At 46.5% G+C, this 25,418-nt stretch overlaps 1 protein-coding gene across 1 annotated transcript; it reads right to left on the reverse strand.

Moving 5' to 3' along the window:
- Positions 1 to 4,510: 4,510 nt before the first annotated feature.
- On the reverse strand, positions 4,511 to 21,555 carry LOC142471234 (uncharacterized). Its single transcript, XM_075578039.1, has 7 exons — positions 21,443 to 21,555; positions 20,064 to 20,170; positions 19,343 to 19,459; positions 14,869 to 15,016; positions 13,017 to 13,124; positions 8,177 to 8,284; positions 4,511 to 7,074 (listed from the first exon to the last, which is right to left on the reverse strand). Exons 2-7 carry the CDS (start codon positions 20,160 to 20,162, stop codon positions 6,050 to 6,052), a joined length of 1,605 nt encoding a protein of 534 aa, XP_075434154.1. The 5' UTR covers positions 20,163 to 20,170; positions 21,443 to 21,555; the 3' UTR covers positions 4,511 to 6,049.
- Between the last annotated feature and the right edge of the window lie 3,863 nt (positions 21,556 to 25,418).

Below are 25,418 nucleotides of genomic sequence, written 5' to 3' on the forward strand. Positions count from 1 at the left end.
ATCTGATAAGGCCTTTTCCGCAAAACCCACCCTGAAACTCATAGCCTACAGTAGCAATCTCTGCTTGCTGGCACACCTGGAAAGGTAAAACACAGAAAATACTACATTGACACAATTATACACAATGCATTTACAAACACTGGGCTCAAGAGCTGACACTCCAGAAACCCAATACATGGATCAGTGTAACCAAGTGGGTTTGACCTTTATTGTGAGCCTGGTTAACCCCTCACCATCACAAATCCCCCCTCAAGATGAAGGCTCAGTGGCAGTCACACAGTGGCAGCTCCACCAGCCTGGCACTTCTTGAGGACTTTGGCTCGCAAGGAATGTCCTGTCGGGCAGGTCCATCAGCATTTCCATGCTGCTGCCTTTCTTGTGTTGAATAGTAAAGTCAAATTCCTGCAATGCAAAACTCCAGCACAACAACTTGCCATTCTTCCCCGACACCCTTTGTAGCCAACATAGTGGGTTGTGGACCATGATCATACAAATAGGGCTGCAGTTTCCTCAGAGCTCATACAATGTCCAGTCATTGTGGCGATAGGGGATTAATCAGGCCACTAATAAAGGCATTATACCCAGGTGATTAACCCTAAATCGCATTGGGACTGAAGGGGTTAACTGTATGTGCACCACACTGACATGTTTTCCCCTACAACATCTTTATTGTCCCCATTTTGCAGCTCATTCTCTAGCTGCAGTAATAGGAATGTATACAAACTGTGCCAATTGGTTTTGAGACACAAGAGGGAGCTGTGAGCGCTAAACCAAGCGCTGATTGAAGACACGTGGCTATGTATGGGTGGCCGCGTTGAAAGTATAGGGATCACTTTCTATGCTTTCGACCTCACAACCACAAGGTTAATTGAGTAAGTGGTTTGTGGTCTAGCTGAAGTGGTTTCTGTCAAAATGTATCCGCTACCTTGTTAGCTTCATTACTTGAAAGAGGGAAAGTCAATTGACGTGAGAATTCGGTTAAACCACTAAACCACATCATAGCCCGTTCAATTAAATAAGCTAACTCGCGATCAGAATAAGCTAGCACTCTAATTTTTGGAGTGCAGTGAGGAATAAAGAAACCATACACACACATATAAAGTTTATAGTAGTGGCACAAGCAGAACATACTGTATTAATAAACTGTGTTATACTGTTGGTTTTAAATGTGAAGACAGGAAAACTTTTTTCTGTGAGACCGGGAAAAATCCTTTAGCATGGAAATATGCTACGGGTGAATGAACCGAGGGATTTCTCAACCCCGTGCTTCAAAGACACCCTGCAGAGAGGGTGCCTCAATGTCTATGAGAAGTCCCGAGTTGAAAAACATCAGCAATCCTAGGTGTTAGGATGGCCGGGATATTGTGAGTGCCAGATACCGGTGTAAAGTATGGGTAATTCACACTTGGTGGCCAAACCCCAGAATCAGTGTCGCCAGGTAAGGGGCTGACCCCGGTATGCTAAGGAGCTCAGGTGTGAAGTTGACACATGCTCCGTGCAAACCGAGATGCAGCTCTTGCCCTTTCTGCGAAGTACTGGAAAGTCGGGGATAGGGTGCATATGTTAAGTATAGGACGCTGAACCCTACAAAAATGCCTGTGTCCCAGTCAGATTCACCTGATGTAACAACGATTTGACCAAGTTCCCGCGTCTGCGGTTCCGGAGTGTGAGGGTTAATAATATCGTAACCAATGATCATCCCCCTCTTCTGGAATTCGTTAGAGCTAAGGGTTCCCAAATGAACCCTGTAAGGACTGAACAAACTTTTTCTTGTTGGCTGAGATATAGGGCTTGCAAGTTGCGCCCTAGCCAGGAACTGCTACACGGATCCTTTGCGCACCCACTTGCATGCGTGCAGAGGTGCCCAGAGACTTTGTTCCAGTTTCCCCATCCCAGTAAGTGTTTTATTGAGTGTATATTGTGAAGATTTGTGTGTCTGTCTGAAAATAAATTACAATTTATTTTACCCAACTTGTGCTCAGGGCAGAATCCCGGTATTAATGTGTAGATAAGACCTGGTCTATCGTGACACTCACTTTCCTTCCCGGGCTGTGCTGAAGCGTGGTACCCTAGTGGTGAGTGTTGGTTAGGTTTTCAAGGGTTAAGGGAGGAAACGATTGATTAAAATACACAGTCCTGTTGTAAAAAAAACCTTTCCCATTTCCATAGAGGAAAAAAAGTTCAGAAAATAAAAGCATAAGGAAAACAAATGTTTATTATAGATTAAAGTAAAACATGGAACACTCAACATTTTTCTTGTTTGATCAATACAATAACTCCCCAAACATTTCCTGATGTAGGAAAATCTCTGGGACTTGAAACAAATAACTGATAGGGTAACACTTTATTTTTTATCAGAGTAGAAGTGTCCCTAATTGTTACCGTGTAAAAAAGAAAATGAATGATAATTAACTGTGACAGTTCTACATAAAATGTAGATAACATTTTAGTTTACATTGCTTTCCCAATCTAATATTGACATTTCTCTAGGACTAATTCAGCATCTACAACTTTGAGATCAAAACAAAATGGAACAATTCCAAAACATTTTCTTTATTTCTTGTTAATCATGACATTTTTGCAGATAATAAGTGCAAATTGAACATTAGGGGGAAAAAAAAACTAAATACAGGGTTTCCTATCATGAACAGGTTTTCTGTGATTCATGTGTGGGTTTATAGCAAGTCTTTCATTTTATGTGGCTTTTTTGATGCATAGAAATATTTAATCAATAACGTATTTCCCATGTGGGACAATCACACAGATTCTACTCCATGTGTTCGCTGGTGTGTGACAAGACTTTCAAGGTGAGGGAAAAAATAATATGCCATGGGAAGTTCCATTTCTCTCTTGTATGAGTTTGTCTGGTGTGTAAGACTTGAGTTTTCAGAAAAGCATTTCCCACATTTAGGGAAAAAATATATTGTGCATTTTGATGCAATAAAAAACGGCTTTCCTAAAAATATTGAACATATGTTTCTCTCCTTTGTGTATTCTCTGATATACTGTAAAATTAGATTTGGAAGCAAAGTATTTCCCACATTTATGGCACACATTATTTCTCTTCTGTATGAGTTGTCTGGTGTTGAAGAAGATTTGACCTGTGAGTAAAGCAATTCCCACACTAAGTTTAAGCATAAGGCTCTTCTCTTGTATGAATTATCTGCTGTCGATTAAGGCTGCGCTTATAGTGACGGCGACGCGACATCGCCTGTAAACAAAAGCATTGTCGCCGTCGCAAGTGCTTATAGTAAGGACAGTGTGACGGCAGCGACCAAAAATTTGGAAGCCGCTAAAATTTGCTTTTTCAGAGGCTGTCGCCACATGTGATAGCCTCTGAACCAATCAATGGTGACGTCACCCGTCGCATCGCCGTCGCACGCACTATAAGCGCAGCCTAAGAGCGGACTTACTAGAAGTGTTTCCCACAGTCAGTGAACGTATGACGTTTTTACCCTGTGTGGTTTCTTTGATGTATAACAAGATTTGGTAGCAAAATGTTTTCCACATTCACTTTATTAATGAGGGTTTCTTCTCTCCTGTGTGTAAGCTCTGATGTATAATATGACTACAGTCGTGTGAAAAAGAAAGTACAGCCTCTTTGAATTCTATGGTTTTACATATCAGGACATAATAACAATCATCTGTTCCTTAGCAGGTCTTAAAATTAGGTAAATAAAACCTCAGATGAACAACAACACATGATATACCTGTGCTTATTATGACCTACTGGCCAGTTATTTATTATCCTGTGGATCCAGGTGACTTTGTGCATGTTACTATATAGGATTGGTGACTACGGTGTTAGTTTACCCTCCCACTACATCAGTGTTTTCTGCAGTGCCCGTGTCAGGGGTCCATGCCATATTTTGATTATTCTGCATTGTTTTGGTTTTATGTTCATGTGTCAGCTAATAAATTGTTATTTTCATTTTTGGTACACCCGAGTGCTCTCAACGGGTTTCTTTTTTTCTCGTGTTGTGTTATATCTATATATATATTTCTCAAAATCTTGTTTGTGAGTGTCTGGAGACCATTTGCTTGGTCTGTCGGTTCGCCCGCACTCCCACGGCTCTCATTGGCCGGTGTTTCTGCCCCCCCTGTGTCCCGCCCCCCCCCCCCAACGGCTCTCATTGGCCGGTGTGCTATAACCCACTGTTCCACTCACACACCACTCATACAGCTTCAGACTCTCACCCCCCGAGCTTCCTCATACTGTGTGAGCCTACCCTGCGGATTCCATTCGTAGCACACACCACAAGGACACAGCCTCAACCACTCACCCCTGGAGATGCTGACCACAACACAGAACAAAGTAAGTACAACACTCCCCCCTCTAACCCCTCCGGCCTTGACCCCCCCCCTCTAACACCCCTCCGCACTTGCCAACGCATACGCCCTTCCCACACTCACACACCACATGCCCGCCAGCCTCATACACCACGCCTTTGAGCCCGCTCCTCGGCGCTCTCCCTCCCCCCCCCCACCCCTGAGCCCGCCCCCCCCCCCCCCCAGAGCATGCCACCAGGCTCTCTCCGCCTCTCCCTTCACCGGCTCCTATCTGCAGCCAGAGGGAAGTGAGAAGCGTGCGCGTACAGCTCTGCCTCGCGGGGGGGGGGCCACACACCGCCGATGTGGAGTGCAGCCGGTACCCGGAGGGGAGAGGTTGGGCCGCGTCCTAGCTCCTCTGTATCAGCCTGGTAGCCGGCGGAGGCCAGGAGGGAGGAGAGACCCGGGGGCAGCCCGAGGAGGAGCGCGGACGGGTGCGAGGTGAGGAACCGCAGGGGGAGAGAGGGATATATGGGCGAGCTGGGGAGTATGCCTCCTCGGGATCAGGGCGCCAGTGGGAGATTGTGATGCTGGCTCCTTCCCGCGCCCCCAACCCCACCCCCCCAGTCACTGCCCGCCTTTATGTGTGTGTGTGTGTGTGTGTGTCAAAAGGAGTGCTAGTGGGCGTGGCTAAATGTATACAAGAGAATATATAGGAATTGCACTGTGTATTGTTGTCACATCGGAAGTAGCTTTGGGCATTTTTGTTTTTGTATTCATTTTGCCACGCCCACTAGCACTCCTTTTGACACTTGTATATATATATATATACAGTGGTCGACAAATCACCAAAAAAATCTACTCGCCGAACAAAAAAATCTACTCACCACCTAGTACCACATGTGTGCAGCTTGGGCCAATAGGAGCTTGCCACGATGTTAAATCCACTCGCCCAGGGCCTGCAAATGAATAGGTTTGTCGAACACTGCATATATATATTATGTAGTAATGGTTGGGGGCTTCTCCGAGCTTGTTGGGTATTTGTGTGTATATTAACTATGTGCAGCTGGTCTCAGCTGCTTTTGGGAGGGTGATGCCCCCCCCCCCCAATATTTAAGCTTGCCCCTCCCCATTTTCCAAGTTGGCAGGTCAGTTTCATTTTGCCAGGTTATGACAGATCCAATGTAGATCATTCTTACTGTAATTATACAGGTTTACAAGAATTTTAACCCAGGGAGTGTTAGGACCTGCGAACAGGGTCTGCCTTGATGTGGCTCGCAGGCTTACAATGCTTTGGCCAAAGGGTTAAACTAAATTGCCCTTTTTCAAGGGAATATATAGTTATTGCACTGTGTATTTTTGTCACATTGGAAGTAGCTTTGGGCATTTTTGTCAATTATTCAAGGACATTTGATTAGCAGCACCTGCCTGCTACTTAGCATCTTAATTTCTATGGAAGCAGTAAGGGTGTACTTAGTTTTTCACACATGGCTTCTCCATTTTGGCTTTATTTTGGTTAAATAAATCATGACACGGTGTAATATGTCATGTGCTGTTGTTCATCTGAGGTTATATTTACCTAATTTTAAGACCTGCTAAGTAACAGATGATTGTTATGTCCTGATATGTAAAACCATAGAATTCAAAGAGGGTGTACTTTCTTTTTCACACAATTGTATATTTGTGAGTAAACCGTTTGCTTCAGTCAGTACACACTCTCTCTTGTGTGTATTTTCTGATGCACAATAAGACTACATTTGAAAGCGAAGTCTTTACCACATTAATTGCATTTGTGAGGCTTCTCTCCTGTGTGTGTTTTCTGATGTACAATAAGATGAGATTTGCGAGTGAAGTGTTTCCCACATTCATTGCATTTATGAGGCTTCTCTCCTGTGTGTGTTTTCTGATGCGCAACAAGATTATATTTGAGATTGTAGTTTTTCCCACATTCATTGCATTTATGAGGCTTCTCTCCTGTGTGTGTTTTCTGATGTACAAGAAGATTGGATTTGTAAGCAAACAGTTTCCCACATTCATTGCATTTATGAGGCTTCTCTCCTGTGTGTGTTTTCTGATGTACAATAAGATCAGATTTGAAAGTAAACTGTTTCCCACATTCATTGCAATTGTGAGCATTCTCTCCTGTGTGTGTTGTCTGATGTCTAACAAGATTAGATTTGAGATTGAACTGTTTCTCACATTCATTGCATTTATGAGGCTTCTCTCCTGTGTGCATTTTCTGATGATGAACAAGATTAGATTTTAAAGTAAACTGTTTCCCACATTCATTGCATTTATGAGGCTTCTCTCCTGTGTGTGTTTTCTGATGCGCAACAAGATTACATTTGAGATTGAAGTTTTTCCCACATTCATTGCATTTATGAGGCTTCTTTCCTGTGTGTGTTTTCTGATGTAATATAAGATCAGATTTGAAAGTAAACTGTTTCCCACATTCATTGCAATTGTGAGCATTCTCTCCTGTGTGTGTTGTCTGATGTCTAACAAGATTAGTTTTGAGATTGAATTGTTTCTCACATTCATTGCATTTATGAGGCTTCTCTCCTGTGTGTGATTTCTGATGATGAAGAAGATTAGATTTTAAAGTAAACTGTTTCCCACATTCATTGTATTTATGAGGCTTCTCTCCTGTGTGTGTTTTCTGATGTACAATAAGATGAGATTTGTTAGCAAAGTGTCTCCCACATTCATTGCATTTACGACACTTCCCCTCTGAGGGGAAATTGATATGTTCCATTGTCCTATCTGTTGAACACGCTGCAGTGTGGATCCAGCTCGTGGATCCATCTGTGGAAGGAAATGCACAGTGAGTGTATCATAACAGTACAGGCAGTCCTCGTTTTACACCGCTTCACTTTACGAATGGCTTATCCAACGTTTTGCAATGTATACCTATGTTCATTTTTACAACGCCAAAACGGCTTATCCAACGCTCTTACGACGCTTTGCAAAGTTGTTTATGTGTATATAATATATATATATATATTTATATTATATAATATATTATATTTTTATATTAGGTTATATTATATATATATATATAATACAGTATATACACTATATAATTTATGTGTATGCTGCATATCTTATTGTCTGCAAAAAATATTTTGTGTATTTTAGCATTAAAAATGCCTTCAGGAACGGAACCTTTCATTTAAACAGTGTTCCTATGGGAAAACGTGTTTCGCTTTACAACTTTTCGCTATCCAACGCCATTTTGAGTAACGAATTGTGTCGGATAACCAAGGACTGCCCGTAAAATCTAACATTTCATTCACTATGAGCATCAATTGACAATGAGGGGTGTTGGCTTTATGGTTGCAACACTTTCGAGTTTGGTTATATGTTCTATGCCACTCTATGTATTGGCTGTCCTCTCTCTATATGTAATCATTACAAAGACAATTCAGAACTTAAATATGGAAACAAAATAAATAGAAAAAAAGGCTCATCTCCATGCTGCTGTATAATGTCACCACCCTGTAAGGGAAAGGTGATGCTCCTAAGATGGGCCACAGGACGTCCCGGTGTCACGTTCCCCATTGGTAGCAATCACATGTCCGGGGATCTCAGACCAGAGTGACAAACAGAAGCAGAGGGGCTCTGATCAACCCAGAGAAAACTAGCATTTTAAGGATAATTTACCTGGAATGACACGAGGACCAAAAGTATGGCATAACAGGTATGCCGTAGCAGATATATTATTAGAGTATTCTAAAGGTTAAAATAAGGAATCCTAAGGATTTTTTTCTAATTACTTTTAATACTGATGCACGACATAATTTCCTTGAGAACATACCTACACATAAATTTGAATTGTAATCATTTTTCTCTGCACATGGGGGAAATATGGGCCCTGATCTACTTTCTTCACACATGTTCTACTCACCTGTGCTGGTACCTTCAAGGCTTTCCATCTCCTGAGCTTCCAGGTGACTCTTCACACTCGGATCCTCTATTTGCTCAGCCCGTGGTACAATTTCATCTTTAACTTCACCTGCTCAAATCATTCAATACCAATTAGATTTTCTTATATCATTGACTTTCTCATATTTAATACATATTCTACTTAATGTGTTTTACTGTTTTCCACATGGCAGTGGGTACCAAATTGGATAGCTCCTCACCTGTAGCCGCTGTTGGACAGAAGACTCTTCTGTAGGTACTAGTACTGTATATAAGGCCCTCACCTTACATGCAAGAACAGTATTTTCTATTTCCTACAGCGTAGCAGTAGGTTTTGTTATTTTGAAATAGGACTCACCGTGCAGTTCAATTCAGGAGTCATCAGCCTCTCCCCCCTGAAGCACCTGCCGGTGTCTGTGTTCTTGAACACAATCAGTGAAACACAAGGCCAGGGTAGGCCTTATAGGGCTGGTAATGGCTTCCCACGTGATTGCTGAGGATCGGAAGTGGTCACCATGTCTTTAAGCGGCATGTGCGATGACGTCATAGTCGCGACAGCGACGGAATGCCTCTATTATGCTTGTGGTATGCGGAGGCACTTAGAAAGTCAGGGAAATAAAGTGCAATTTGAGCATGCAAGCAAGAAGTCTCCCAAAAGGACACAGTCATTATCACGGGAGACCAGGACTTTTAACAAATTTATACCGGGATCATTCACTAGGCAAAACACAGTCAAGGAATAAAATGAGGTTGATTCAGGTAAACCCGCGTACACACAGTGAAATACAAAGATACAGGAAATATACACATTTACTGGGTGCTGGGGTTGAAATCTGGGCTAAACTAGGTGCAGGGCCCCTTCTTTGGTAGACTTACCCTGACCAGGAAATCAACCCAGCTCTCCTGGTCCTCTTTTCGGCTAAAAACCTTGGCAGCGACCGCTACTTTCTAAAATGAGAACTTGGTCCTCGCATCTGACTTATTCTCTGCAGGACAGACTTTCCTAGCTTCAAAATGAAACCGGTTGCTCTGCTATTTTTAACAGAGCAACTTTGAAAAGCCCACCCTAGCTTCATCGACTCACGCCACAAAATCGTCTGATTCTCTGACTGGTGCTTCTCCTACATACCCTCCGCTAAGCTATCTTCAGCATGGAGAAAGGAGTAGCGACTAGAGCGTGGGAATTCGTCCTCACTAGTGTCACGGGAGACCAGGGATTTACACCTTTATCATATCACTGAGCAAAACCAAGTAGTAAAACAAATTGCGATTTATTCCTTAGAAACAGACATACACACAATGGATTACAATATACAGGAGAAAACACACTTACTGGGGGTCTGGGCTACAAAACTAAACTTTCCTAGTTGAAATAGTCCATAAAACAAAGTCTTTAGGTTGACCGGGACTCAGCTCGAAAAGTCCTGGAACTCAAATCGGCATGAGTTTCCAGACGCCACCGCTGTATCTCTTCCGGAGATGCCAAAATCCCTTGACCATGAGATAGTAGAAAATGTCTTGGTACTCTTTTCGGCGTGTAGTTCCAGCCGCGACCGCTACGTTCTCTTCTCAGAATTTGGCCCCGAAAGTGGGACTTAGAAAATTTCTTGGCTCGAAAATCTCTGAAGCCGGTCACTGCTATTTCTCCAAGAGCATCTTTTGGTGAGTTCAAACTTGCCGCTGCTGTTTTGGCGCTTAGAATCTGCGGTCCGGATTGGCTGCTGGACTTCTTATAGTATTTCATATTCATTCATGAAATACTACAACCAATCCGAGCCTGGAAACATTACAACCATCCAATCAGAGGGCTGCCAGTCTTCTAAAGCCGGGCAAGCGGTTCTTCTGACTGTAACAATGGCATGGGCGAGTTTGCCACCTTAGCCACTTGTTATTCAGAAGCCACCCGCTGGGTTAGGTGCCTCCAAGCCTGGGAAGGCTAATGCTAGCCGCGATGGCTTGCATTGCTTCCCGGACGTGGGTACTCCACTCAACCATCCTGCCCAAATTGCTGTAACACCTCTGGCAGCATCTGTAGCTTTCAAGTACAGACAGGCAGACTCAGTGGCCCCACAAATTGGTAGCCCACTAGCACCCCTCAGAGTACCGTCTTTAAAAGTCCCAGCTTATAAGTATAATACATTTACAAACATCACAGTTTAATAAAAATATACTTTTACACTTTTACCTTGGCTATGTCTTTTGGGCTTTGAGGGGTAGAAGGGGACTATATACTTTTATATCCACTAGCCATATCCCCCAAACACTGTAAACCTGACAGACTGTAAAACCTTATAGCCACATTGGCTATTAAACATTTTATGAAACAGAAGAAAAATGGGAAATATTTCTCATACGTCCCACAGTGAAATGAAAAGATGCTTAGCTTCAATCTCAGAGCTGTGGCTCCTTCCCTTTAACAAAAAAAAAAGAAGAATTTTCTTTAGAATCAAAAAACGCTTAGGTACACTCGCAGGGCTGTATCTCTTTCCTTTACTGAAACTAGGACTTAGGTTTCATAAAACCCCTCGCAACTTAATATACAGTTGGAGAAAGCCCCCAGAACCTCTATACTGATTCTGGGGTACCTGGGCATATACTGGGGAACCCTCACTAACTTAGGGAACCTTGACAGTACCCAGGATACATAAATCCCTATGCCGTCATTTACCTTTCTGGTCTGTACTGAAGCAGGGAGACCTGGCGTGGAGTCGCGTAACTGTTTTCAACATATGTCCCCAGGACTCTGACCTGATTCCCAGATACATTTATTGGGGTAACCAGCAACTCTGGCCCCCTGCTACCTAGACACATTCTGACAACACTTTTACCGCAAAGTTCCCCCTGAAACTCGTAGCCTGAGAATCTCCACTGGTTAGCACTCCTGGAAAGGTAAAACACACATAAAATCTTTATTGTCATACAACTACATTCATTGCAGGCACAATACACAGGTTGAAGAGCAGACACTCTAAAACCTGAAATGGGGCTCAGAGGTAACCAGCCGGCATAATACTTTTATTGATGGCCTGGTTACCCCTTCACCGTCACAACCAGCCAATAGGAATTGGAGCTTGTGCTTTGGCTGATGTTAGAGGAGGGGGCGTGCCAAGATGGCTCTGTATGCCCGTGGGCGGGACATATGAATAGATCAATGGGAAACGTGCCGACATTCTGCCGCTTCCCCCAGTCAACCCATTGCCACCTACTGAACAGACCAGAGTGTCCTCCCCGCATGGGGTCTCTGTTCTCTGGACTCAGTACTCTGCCCAGCCCCAGCAACATAGCACCCCGACACCTCTCAACATCCGTCTCCTCTTTGAACTACGGACTCTATGCAGGCATGCTGGCCACTTAAGCAGATGCCCGGTCTGACTGCATAGAGAAATTTATAAAAACACATTTTAATACATGGGGAACCTCGGGGAGACTCATAGCTGTTAGGGACATAGGACTGAGATATCTGGGCTCGAAAACCAGCAGTCTGGGGAACACTGGGCAGCCCTGGTGTAATTCACCCTGCGTGCATGCAAATCATGCCTGCTCACTGTGGAGAATTAGGGGACTATCGGTAGCTCCAGCCCCCAAACTCCTGCAAACAAAAGGATTGTATTTCTACCCAAATATCCCACCTAAAACTTACACAAAGTTTCATGAGTCTGGGGCAAAGGGAACATGTAAACAGGAAAAGCAGGGGTCACTTTATTTTTACATGTATCATCCAGGCCCCTGATGGACTTAAACCTTTATTGTATAACATGGTTACCCCTTACCGTCACAGTCACAAACAAGTCTAGACAAAAAGACTCTTCTTCAGAGGGGTCCGGTGTATTTCAGCAACATTTGGGGGTCGCATATTGGGATTCATCCAAACAGGTGGGATTAGATGAAGAGATAAAGATAGGCAGAAAGGTGCACCGAGCAGCAAGGATACAGTACTTATTAAATAAAAACCCACAGGGGTTTAATAACAACACTAAAACCAATATCAATGGCAAAAATAAATATAAATCACAGAATGAAAATTACAAATAGTACAATTAGTAAAATTAAGTCTCCTAAGTGGAGGCGGTGCCGGAGAGCTCCGGTTGTCAGCTGGGTGCAATAGATGACGTGGGTCCAGACACGATATGCTCGCTCACGCTGAAAAAAAAACCTTCACTCTCCCATGCACCTCTCTCACCAACTGGAAGTTCATGTAGAAGCCTCACGTGACCTCTATGCGTTTCACGTGCCAAACACGTAGAGGGCACGTGAGGCTGCAGCAAATTCTGTTGACCAGGAAGACAATCACATCAGCGAGAAGAGTGGCGGATCTCCAGGCTCTGAAAGCAGTTTTATGGCCAGTTTTCTATTTCCTTCCAAAAAGTATTTCCTATTTCATTTACATGAAGTAATCATCCTTACTTCATATTCCTATCCTCTCTATATTAAGGTATCTCAGATGTATTTTTACATCCATGGGAGAAACCGAAGCCTGTCCTACAGGTAAGGTGAGGGACTTATATAATAGGACCTGCAGAAGAGTTACCTGTCCTACTACGGCTGAAGGGGAGGAACTATCCCATTTAGTACCCACTGCAGTGAGTGGAGACCCAGAAAATACAATAACGGTAAACTGAATACATTTTCATTTTTTTCCCTAAAACATTTTTTATTAAAATGGCCTTACTAGAAAATAACATTGGAATATAAATACTAACTATTTTAAAGGGATTTAAACAGTCAAACATATTCACACGAACTAAACATTTAAGAACTCAGGGAGACTATTTACTAATTCTGACCCATGTTCCATGGAGATTATTATCCTGTATGTTACTCACCTGCACTGGTGTCTGGGTGGATTTGCCCCGGTTGAATGTCCTGTTCCCCTCTCTCATCCTCTCCCTGCACTTTAATTGATACAATATCTAGATTTTCATAGTGGAAGCCTGTTAGTTCCAATAGAGGATTACACAGATGTGTATACATGTACCCCATACATTATAGCAGTTTAAAGATATTGTAAAAATGTATATTCTTAAGAATCTTTTATGGACTTGTCCCATCTCAAAATGAATTGACCCTATCTTCATAGGATTCACATATAAATTAAGATAGAAAAACATTTTAATTGAGAGTTTTTTTACCCACAAAGTTTACATCGCCATTTTAATACACTTGGAACGGTGTTCTGCTAACACAGCAGAGAGAGAGACTGCAAACTTGTGTCTCTGCTGATAATATCTTTTACGTAATTGGTATCAACCTTGAGTGGGATATTTTGGTTCAAGTCCATAACAAACAAAACATAGTTTTATATATAACTATTCAAAAAGCGCTACTCAACTAAATACTAAATTATTAACAAGTGCATTAATATTTTAAAAAGTATATATGATATACATATATTATGCTGGTGAATGTATGTATTGTGAAAAACATCTATAAAAACTCTAAGAAAACACAGCTAAATAAAACAACAATTGTTAGCTTTTAAGCAATAAATCAGCTGATGTAGCAACTCAATATCCATCCTCCACTGGGGGGTAAGCAAATAAGTCCAAAAAAGTTTATAAGAGCTCATAGCTTCCAGCTGGATTTAGAAGTAGTGCAACCCTGTGGCTTCCCTGATGAAGCCGAGTACCCCGGCGAAATGCATAGGATGGAGATAGCCGCATAAACAGAAGACATTTCCCAGTCCCCATTGACTTTCCTGCACGAGAAGGACTTAGTGCGCATGTACAACCACACGCCGATGAAACATATCGACAGGTAGGTTTGAAGGTGGAATCCAAACTATACTATAGGGAAGCTGTGTCTGCAGCCCGAGCAACCCTAGAGGATTTGTGCAGGAGAGTGATCGAGGTGAGAGCTAAAGGAGAGACTCCTCAAATGCTAAATGCTTAAAAGAACTTCCCAAACGTGATTGTGTAGACGGACGTTCACACAGGTACACAATTGGAGTCGTTATAATGTGAAATTATAATAGGCTTTATTGTGCCTTTTCCTTTTCATCAGGAAATTATCCAAACACAGGGGGGAACAAAGCTTCCATTCACTTGGGAGTATTTTTAGTGAAATCCTTGCAATTAGTTCACATCTCCATTGGTTAAGCATTTCACCCATCCCAAACACATAGCATGAAAATAAGCAGATATAAGCAGGTTCTTAATAATGAAAGTCTTATCTATTTATCAGCTGTAGAGTAAGCTTCTCTGCTCTCGTGGAACCGCACCCATGCGTGCACAGAAAAATATCAGCATCCAGGTTTAGAAGTCTTATTGGGTGTCTTGCAATCAGCTCTGCTGTGTGGCTGGCAGAACTCAAGACATTGTGGTGTCTCCAAAGGTCAGCTCTCAGTCAGAGCTAAGGAGTCAGTCACTTCCTGTCTCAAAGGCAGGCTTTTTGTAAACAATCTAATCAGGCAGGTGGTGTTTAGTAATTAACTACTACACTGCTAGATTAAAGGAACATTACTGAACAGGGATAAGTCCCCTGTTACAGAGTGCAACCATTGGATGTTAGTTAATACACCGATTAACTTTTGGAAACAAATTGTACAAATGTTTCTTTTTTGTTCTCGTCCCTTTTTTATTTTCATCTCTACAATTTTTGTTACACGTGAGTTTGTCTGTATGTCACTTCTATAGAATCTAGCAGGAAGCTATGAACTTTTTAAAAACATAGTTCTACCTGAACTCCTGTTTAATGGGATTTCCAAAGATTTGAGGGACTTGTAATTCTCCACCATTACGTCCTTGTAAAGCCCCTTGTGTCCTTCTATATAGTCCCACTCCTCCATAGAGAAATAGACAGCAACATCCTCACACCTTATAGGTACCTGAGAGAGAGAGAGAATCACATTCAGCGTTCACATAAAGCAATTTATTCTGTAATTACTTATAAAGAGACAGTAAAACAAGAACATGCAGAGAATCAGAGAGAAGATAGAATAATACACACAGGTCCAGACAGAGCATGGTCAATAAAGGGTAACTACTGTACTGGCTCTAATTTGGTATGTTCCAAGACCCCTGGCTGTTGGTTTCTCCGTGACATATTTCCTTCTTGAACAGGCAAGCATACTGTCTCTTTCAGCCAGCAGCCATCTGGAGAAGTCACCTCACCTATCTCCTCTGGAAAAGTTAATATAATTCACTTCTCCATTATATTTGTTACCTGCCCAGCCCAACCCTCCTTTTTCTTACTGTTGTTCTACAATAGAGATTACAGAAGAAAATAAGGACTCTGTGCGCATCAAAAGGGAGTGAGTTAAGCTGCCTGTCTCTACTCACTTGCCACAGTGAGCATGGGACAGAACAGTCATGAATCTGGTATAATGTAACATTCACCAGCAGTGCTCACCTCTCCAGTTAGCAGGTGGATGCTGCTGTGGGGGGAATTCGTAGACGGCTACTGTGTTAATAGCTTATCACAAAAAGATTGATTGAGGACCACAGAATCTCAACCTTTTTTCACAAAAAGAAAGATATATATATATATATATATATATATATATATATATATATATATATATATATATATATGTAGAGGTATCTATATATATATTTGTTCTGCCTCCGGCTTACTGAGGCTTAACAAATTGAGAAAGGCAGATAATGATTCCTTATTTCATACAAAATGGAGTCTTTGAATTGTTGATGTTTTATTGTAGAAACGTGAACAGAAATGAGGCAATGAAGTATCTCAGTTCTGGATTTCCACAGACGGCTCAAATCACAAAGTACTTACGAAACATGCAAGCACCACTGTCATGATAATGTCATGAGATATTGGGTATTTTTAATCCCTTTGGTGCTTGAGGGGTTAATGAGCTACACTTGTGTACAAAATACCAAATGCTTGGTTTGAAACTGGTCAGGACTGTTTTCTTTCTGCTCTGAATTTCAAAGTATTCTGTAGAAAGGGGTGGGCTTATGACGATGCCTTAAGAAAATATTGTATCTAAGTCTGGAGGAGATTGTTACTGGGCAGATCTGACTAGGGGCATGCTTGGATAGCATAGCAGACCTCATCTTCTGAACCAGTGCCTCTCTGGGGAAAATCCATAGCATGTGGTAAGGTACTGTATAGGATTTTCTGTTTTACCCCTTTTATTTTAAGAAGCTGTTCTGCCTTATATTGTAATTGTATGTTTATTTTTTAATACCTTTTCTGTAATTCAAGCACTGTATTGTTATATATATTAAACCATTTAATAAGTAATGCTTTGGGCTCTGAATGAACTTTGTGCACGCTGGAGAGAATAACTTGCTACATTCAGGCACATGTTACTACAGCTGATTTTGTGTTAAAGTGCATAGTTTTTCCTATAATAATCAGGGACCTGAAGCCCTGGCGGATATTTTAGTCTAAGATCTTTTATCATATCTGCATAACCTCAGGTGGTGGCAGTGGATGGTTATGATGTGCAATTGAGTAGGGGGGTTGCTAGAGAAGCCTTTGTGCATTAACCCTGGTTGCATATCTAAAGTCACGTGCTCACTTGTGTGCTGTTCGTGGCGGTGGTATATTGGGACGGCTTGGGGGAGAGATACAACTCATTTGAGGGACCCCTGAGTGGGTGAAGAGTGGGTGCGCTTGCGAGCGTCAGTATTAACCCTTGTTCCGTATACAGGTCGCGTGCTAGCAGGGGGTCGTACGTGACAAATATCCCACCTCTGCCACCATTTGTCACGTACGACCCCCTGCTAGCACGCAGTCCATTGTGTGTTTGCGGACTTTTTATACCCCCAAGATATACCTGACAAGCAGTAGTAAGACCTGGGTCTCTTGGTCTAACAGTGGGACACGATCAGCTATTCTTCTGATGTGAGGATGATGAAGTGACATGTTTGGTGTGGGAATTTAGCTATTTTCTGGCATCTGACTACACTCGTATAGAGTAGGGAGTGGTATCTTCATTCTACAATCTATGGAACACGTGATGTAGCCATTTGCTCTACTACGTGTTGTCTCCATCAGTCCCGCGCATGTTCTGAGTGTGTAGGGGAAAGCATTGTCTCATATGTTGTATAAGTCAAAGAACTCTGACCTAACTAAAGATCAGTTGCATTGATCATCAATGATGGTGTACAATCTTATAGCCTTTTCAGGTTGTCACTCGGGGTGTACTACAAGACATATTTTAGAGCAGGATCTCGCATCACGTCCTTCTCCACAAACCTTGGTGCACTTGGATGTGACTGATGGTGGTGTTATTTTCTCTTCTCTCTTTCCGCCATACTTTGAAACAGGGTTGGGAGCCTTGAGTCAGTTAGGTTTAAATGTCTCTGGATATAAAGCTGCTACATGTCACTGTCACACTCTGTATATTTGATAGCGTCTTTACAGTCTCTGAAGAGGTGACTTGTGGAAGTGCAGCATTTGAAGCAAACTCCAAGTTCCTTGAATAGGATCCTGTGTTCCTCTATGGTAGTGATGTACCGGGTACCCAGAAATTACCCTGGGGGCTGTGACCCGGTGTCCGGTAATTTCCGTTCTCCTCCCTCCGTCCTCCTTTGGAGAATGGCAGGAGCATAGCAGCAGAAGAGACTTACCTGTAGCCAGCGGTGGAGGGTGATGAGGACCGCTGCGAAGGATATGGAGCTGGCTGTCCAATATTAATGCTCCTGCTCCAGTAATGTTCCCCGGCTCCCACAGGCACTGGCTGTGATAGGATGTGTTACGCTGCTCCCACTAGTTCAACAATGATGTTCTCTGCTGCCACCGCCACCAGTATGTCTGCCGTTGCTCCCACAATGTTACCGTGGTCCTCCTCACCCTCTGCTGCCGGCTGCAGGTAATTCAAAGCTGTCTGGCCCGCCTTGCAAATTTTCTATTTTTCTACCGGTACCCGGCAATTTTCAGAAAAAACAACTCTGTGGACGTCACGTGTGTCGTATGGACTGAGATAGGTGTTCTAGTATTATTGTATCTTGTGACTGGTCTTTCGTTTCTTTAAATAGCTAGTACTAGATACGGTTGGTGTACCTAGGGCTGAAGATGTGGGCTGTTGTAGTTGGGTATGTTGCTCTGTCCATCATATTGGTTCACAACATTGAACCGTAAGGTGGAGAAGGGTTTATTGGATGCCTTTGGTGTGTGTGTTGGGTATGTGTTATGTGCAATAGTCCTTGCTGAGGGGAACCCTGCAGTCGTGTCTTACGTGCAGTGGATGTAATGTGACTGTGTGTAAGTATGAGAAAGGGTGTTCTCTGTGTTAACGTACCTGGATTGCGAGCTTGGTGTAGTGCATCCGTACACATGAGTGTGTGGTTCACTGTGGTAGATGTAGCTATCCCATGTAATGTATGCTTGAAGATGCTGTTCCTCTAATTCACATGGAGTCTCCATAGCTTTGGCATCTATAATACCCTCATCAGGTAGAGATGGTGGACTGGCGTTCATACTGGCGTGACTTATTAAATAGTCTCTGGTGTGCTGGATCTTCTTGTTTTCCGGCTGCTTCAAAGATCTCACCTTGGGCTTCAGCAGCGACTGCTTCCTTTTCTACATGTAAACCTCTAAGTTTGCTTCCAAATTGTTGTTCCAACGTGCAGAGGCAGCGGTGGATGCAGCAATGTCCCTTTGCTCCTCTTCAATATGGGCTCTCTCAAATTTCATGGCACTTTTCGACAGTAATTGGCCCTTGCACGTGTAGTCTTGTTTAAAGACCTCGTTGAATGTCTGGATGCGCCGGAGCTCTGTGAGGTCCTTTCTCTGACTTTTAGCTTCCGTGATTGCACGCTACATGCGGCCGGCGCATTCCAGATCGATTGTTTTTTTGTAGGTCTCGCCTCTTGCAGGCTTTCCACAATTATTGGTTCTCGTCAAGAAGGTGATATATGTTTCTGACAGTATTTGGTAACGTGGCTGGTCGGTCCTTAATTTTATCAATCGCCCCAGCACAGGTGTTTATCGCGGTTGCTTTGTTTGTGCATGGATTCTGTTTTTTGTACAATGAAATGTAATGTGTACAGTACTGGGCTACTGTGTCAATTTCAGTGATTAACACTGTTCAACACTAAAATGCCATTTTCTGCACTCGCGTCTTAAAGCGAGAAGGGGCGGTACAGTTAAAGAAATCCCGCGCCATGACATGGGTATTCCGAGGTATACAACGCCTGATGTGTTCGAATAACCGCATCTGTACAGCAGCTCTCACCTCTCTAGTCAGCAGGTAGATGATCTCCTGGGTGTGATTCAAGATCCTCGCAGTCATCTTCTCATTATTAATTTTGTTCATCATCAGAGAGTCAGTCAGATGCTCCCAGAATGGTCTCTGGGACAAACGATAACATGGGAGATGTCAGAAGTACAGATATAGGGAATAAGGGCATTTTCTGTCTATGTCACTGTGCATTTTGAAGTACAGAGAAGAAAGACTATGGTGCATATCTATCTGTGTCTCTTTGCAGTGGGAGGGACAGATATGAGGGAGTCATCAGCTCCTTGTACTTATTCATCATCAGTGAGTTACTTAGGAACTCCAAGAATGAGCTCTGGTCCTTGTGGGAGTGTTTCTCCACTTGGTGACCTCTGCAGTTAGGAATAGTGACTGTACTTGTCCTATCACATCAATAATAGGAGAGAGACCAACCTGAAATAGTATGAGGAAAGTGACCATATTTCAGGAATCCTCAAACAAGACACTATCCTGCACTACAATATAATGTGCTACTTTATTTAAAAGATAATACTGTTGTGGTGATTTTAACAAGATGCTGTTCACAGATATTGCGGACATGTTTGTGATTTTCAACAAACATGGGGATTCAGTGGGAGGTACAGATGTAATCTCAAAGAAACACAGATGCACTGCAGGGTCCTTATATACAGAAGGAGATACGAGGGGTGCCATTATGACCTTCTGTAGAAGCCCTCACCTCTCCAGTCAGCAGGTAGATGATGTCTATGGTGTGATTCAAGATTTCCTCAGCTATCTGCTTCTTGTCAATCATAATCGAGTTAGTTAGATGCTCCATGGTGGGCTCTAGAAGCAAACAGAATGGGTAAGATCTACAGATCTGAAGCAATAAGGGATTTTTCTGTCTGTGTCACTGTGAGGTAAGAAGAGAAAGACTATTGGTCCTCTCTATCTGTGACACTTTACAGTGGGAGATACAGATGTGAGGAAGTGATCTGCTTCTTGTCATTGTTCATCACTATCTAGTTATTCAGATACTCTAACAATGCTTCTGGATCCTGTGGAAGAGTTTCAGCACGTAGTGGTGACCTCTGCAGTTAGGGATATGACTTTACTTGTCCTTACAGCAATATCAAGAAGTGAGAGGTAGGCAGAGACAGAGACCAACTTGGAGACCATGGAAAAAGCTAGAAATCTCAAACAGGACAGGATCATGCACTACACAGGGGAGCGCAAAACTTATCTCCCTGCACCCCCTGCCTGCTTCCCCTCCCCCCCCCTCTATGTTCAGTTCCAGCGTCATTTGATGCCTGGTTGCCATGGAGATGTATTGCTGGAAGGCAAGATAAGTGAAGTTACAGGGCCTCACGCGATCCCCGACATTTAATTTTTCTAGCTTCGGGGAAGCGTGAGGCCTTTGTAACTGCCACCCCTTCCCCACCCCAGAAATGATTGTGCACCCCTGCACCAACATGTAATACAGTTGTGTGAAATGAAAGTACACCCTCTTTGAATTCTACGGGTTTACATATCAGGACATAATAACAATCATCTGTTCCTTAGCGGGTCATAAAATTAGGTAAATACAACCTCAGATGAACAACAACACATGACATTATTGTTATTATGTCCTGATATGTATGTATATGGGTGATGATTTGGCCTTGTTTTGCAGCCACAGGATCTGGAAACCTTGCAGTCATTGAGTCGACCATGAACTCCTCTGTATACCAAAGTATTCTAGAGTCAAATGTGAGGCCATCTGTCTGACAGCTAAAGCTTGGCCGAAATTGGGTCATGCAACAGAACATTGATCCCAAGCACACCAGCAAATCTACAACAGAATGGCTGAAAAAGAAAAGAATCAAGGTGTTGCAATGGCCCAGTCAAAGTCCAGACCTGAACCTGATTGAAATGCTGTGGCTGGACCTTAAGAGAGCTGTGCATAAACAAATGCCCACAAACCTCAATGAACTGAAGCAACGTTGTAAAGAAGAGTGGGCCAAAATTCCTCCACAACGATGTGAGAGACTGATAAAGTCATACAGAAAACGATTACTTCAAGTTATTGCTGCTAAAGATGGTTCTACAAGCTATTGAATCATAAGGTATACTTACATTTCCACACATGGCTTCTCCATTTTGTCTTTATTTTTGTTAAATAAATCATGACACGGTGCAATATGTCATGGGTTGTAAATTCATCTGCGGTTGTATTTACCTAATTTTATGACCTGCTAAGGAACAGACGATTGTTATTATGTCCTGATATGTAAAACCATAGAATTCAAAGAGGGTGAACTTTCTTTTTCACACAACTGTAAAGGCAATTTCTTGGGGGGACGGGGAGTGGCAGTTACAGAAGCTCCCGCTACACCCAACTGTAAGTGCTACATTATATAAGAATGAGTGATGGGAGAGGTGTGATAAAAACCAGTAGAGCCGACCGAGCGTGTTTGCGAGTGTGTGCGTCAGAGCTGAGCGCGTCTAGAGGGGGGGGGGATGGTGGTGTGTTGGGGGAGTGGGGGTTGAAGAAAGGGTGGGTGCGCGGAAAGGGGTGGCTAGGAGTGAGGGGAGTGTGTGGGGAGGCAGTCGGCGTGAGGGGGGGCAGTCTGCGTGAGGCGGGTGGCAGTTTGCGTGAGGCGGGGTGGGCAGTCTGCGTGAGGGGGGGGCAGTCCGCGTGAGGGGGGGGGCAGTCCGCGTGAGGGGGGGGCAGTCCGCGTGGGGGGGGGGCTGGTCCGCGTGGGGGGGGGGCAGTCCGCGTGAGGGGGGGGGGCAGTCTGTGTGGGGGGGGGCAATCCGCCTGGGAGGGCAGTCAGCGTGAGGGGGGGCAGTCAGCGTGAGGGGGGGGGGGGCAGTCCGCGTGAGGGGGGGCAGTCCGTGTGGGGGGGGGGGCAGTCCACGTAAGGGGGGGCAGTCCGCGTGAGGGGGGGGCAGTCTGTGTGGGGGGGGCAGTCTGTGTGGGGGGGGGGGCAGTCCACGTGGGGGGGGGCAGTCCGCCTGGGGGGGCAGTCAGCGTGAGGGGGGGCAGTCCGCGTGAGGGGGGGGGCAGTCCGAGTGAGGGGGGGGGGCAGTCCGAGTGAGGGGGGGGGCAGTCGAGTGAGGGGGGGGGGCAGTCCGAGTGAGTGGGGGGCAGTCCGAGTGAGGGGGGGGGGGGGCAGTCCGAGGTGAGGGGGGGGGGGGGCAGTCCGAGTGAGGGGGGGGGGCAGTCCGAGTGAGGGGGGGTGGGGCAGTCCAAGTGAGGGGGGGGGGGCAGTCCGAGTGAGGGGGGGTGGGGCAGTCCGAGTGAGGGGGGGTGGGGCAGTCCGAGTGAGGGGGGGGGCAGTCCGAGTGAGGGGGGGGGCAGTCCGAGTGAGGGGGGGGGCAGTCCGAGTGAGGGGGGGGGCAGTCCGAGTGAGGGGGGGGCAGTCCGAGTGAGGGGGGGGGCAGTCCGAGTGAGGGGGGGGCAGTCCGAGTGAGGGGGGGGGGGCAGTCCGAGTGAGGGGGGGGGCAGTCCGAGTGAGGGGGGGGGGCAGTCCGAGTGAGGGGGGGGGCAGTCCGAGTGAGGGGTGTGGGGCAGTCCGAGTGAGGGGGGGGGCAGTCCGAGTGAGGGGGGGGGGGGCAGTCCGAGTGAGGGGGGGGGCAGTCCGAGTGAGGGGGGGGGCAGTCCGAGTGAGGGGGGGGGCAGTCCGAGTGAGGGGGGGGGGCAGTCCGAGTGAGGGGGGGGGCAGTCCGAGTGAGGGGGGGGGCAGTCCGAGTGAGGGGGGGGGCAGTCCGAGTGAGGGGGGGGCAGTCCAAGTGAGGGGGGGGGCAGTCCGAGTGAGGGGGGGGGGCAGTCCGAGTGAGGGGGGGGGCAGTCCGAGTGAGGAGGGGGGCAGTCCGAGTGAGGAGGGGGGCAGTCCGAGTGAGGGGGGGGCAGTCCGAGTGAGGGGGGGGGCAGTCCGAGTGAGGGGGGGGGCAGTCCGAGTGAGGGGGGGCAGTCCGAGTGAGGGGGGGGCAGTCCGAGTGAGGGGGGGGGCAGTCCAAGTGAGGGGGGGGGCAGTCCGAGTGAGGGGGGGGGGGCAGTCCAAGTGAGGGGGGGGGGGGCGTCCGAGTGAGGGGGGGGGGCAGTCCGAGTGAGGGGGGGGGGCAGCTTGGCCGAAATTGGGTCATGCAACAGAACATTGATCCCAAGCATACCAGCAAATCTACAACAGAATGGCTGAAAAAGAAAAGAATCAAGGTGTTGCAATGGCCCAGTCAAAGTCCAGACCCGAACCTGATTGAAATGCTGTGGCTGAACCTTAATAGAGCTGTGCATAAACAAATGCCCACAAACCTCAATGAACTGAAGCAACGTTGTAAAGAAGAGTGGGCCAAAATTCCTCCACAACGATGTGAGAGACTGATAAAGTCATACAGAAAACGATTACTTCAAGTTATTGCTGCTAAAGATGGTTCTACAAGCTATTGAATCATAAGGTATACTTAGTTTTCCACACATGGCTTCTCCATTTTGTCTTTATTTTTGTTAAATAAATCATGACACGGTGCAATATGTCATGTGCTGATGTTCATCTGAGGTTGTATTTACCTAATTTTAAGACCTGCTAAGGAACAGACGATTGTTATTATGTCCTGATATGTAAAACCATAGAATTCAAAGAGGGTGAACTTTCTTTTTCACACAACTGTAAAGGCAATTTCTTGGGGGGACGGGGAGTGGCAGTTACAGAGGCCTCCCGCTACACCCAACTGTAAGTGCTACATTATATAAGAATGAGTGATGGGAGAGGTGTGATAAAAACCAGTAGAGCCGACCGAGCGTGTTTGCGAGTGTGTGCGTCAGAGCTGAGCGCGTCTAGAGGGGGGGGGGGGGATGGTGGTGTGTTGGGGGAGTGGGGGTTGAAGAAAGGGTGGGTGCGCGGAAAGGGGTGGCTAGGAGTGAGGGGGAGTGTGTGGGGAGGCAGTCGGCGTGAGGGGGGGCAGTCTGCGTGAGGCGGGTGGCAGTTTGCGTGAGGCGGGGTGGGCAGTCTGCGTGAGGGGGGGCAGTCCGCGTGAGGGGGGGGGGCAGTCCGCGTGAGGGGGGGGGGCAGTCCGCGTGGGGGGGGGGGCAGTCCGCGTGAGGGGGGGGCAGTCTGTGTGGGGGGGGGGCAGTCCGCCTGGGAGGGCAGTCAGCGTGAGGGGGGGCAGTCAGCGTGAGGGGGGGGGGGCAGTCCGCGTGAGGGGGGGCAGTCCGTGTGGGGGGGGGGGGCAGTCCACGTAAGGGGGGGCAGTCCGCGTGAGGGGGGGGCAGTCCGCGTGAGGGGGGGGGGCAGTCCGCGTGGGGGGGGGGGCAGTCCGCGTGAGGGGGGGGGCAGTCTGTGTGGGGGGGGGGGGCAGTCCGCCTGGGAGGGCAGTCAGCGTGAGGGGGGGCAGTCAGCGTGAGGGGGGGGGCAGTCCGCGTGAGGGGGGGGGCAGTCCGTGTGGGGGGGGGGCAGTCCACGTAAGGGGGGGCAGTCCGCGTGAGGGGGGGGCAGTCCGCGTGAGGGGGGGGCAGTCTGTGTGGGGGGGCAGGCTGTGTGGGGGGGGGGCAGTCTGTGTGGGGGGGGGGGGCAGTCTGTGTGGGGGGGGGCAGTCTGTGTGGGGGGGGGGCAGTCTGTGTGGGGGGGGGCAGTCCGCCTGGGGGGGGCAGTCCGCGTGAGGGGGGGGCAGTCCGCGTGAGGGGGGGGCAGTCCGAGTGAGGGGGGGGGCAGTCCGAGTGAGGGGGGGGCAGTCCGAGTGAGGGGGGGGGCAGTCCGAGTGAGGGGGGGGGGCCAGTCCGAGTGAGGGGGGGAGGGGCAGTCCGAGTGAGTGGGGGGCAGTCCGAGTGAGTGGGGGGGCAGTCCGAGTGAGGGGGGGGGGCAGTCCGAGTGAGGGGGGGTGGGCAGTCCGAGTGAGGGGGGGGGTGGGGCAGTCCAAGTGAGGGGGGGTGGGGCAGTCCGAGTGAGGGGGGGTGGGGCAGTCCGAGTGAGGGGGGGGGCAGTCCGAGTGAGGGGGGGGGGGCAGTCCGAGTGAGGGGGGGGGCAGTCCGAGTGAGGGGGGGGCAGTCCGAGTGAGGGGGGGGGCAGTCCGAGTGAGGGGGGCAGTCCGAGTGAGGGCAGGCCGAGTGAGGGGG

The sequence above is a fragment of the Ascaphus truei genome, chromosome 20 (assembly GCF_040206685.1).
Source record: "Ascaphus truei isolate aAscTru1 chromosome 20, aAscTru1.hap1, whole genome shotgun sequence".
Taxonomy (NCBI): Eukaryota; Metazoa; Chordata; class Amphibia; order Anura; family Ascaphidae; genus Ascaphus; species Ascaphus truei.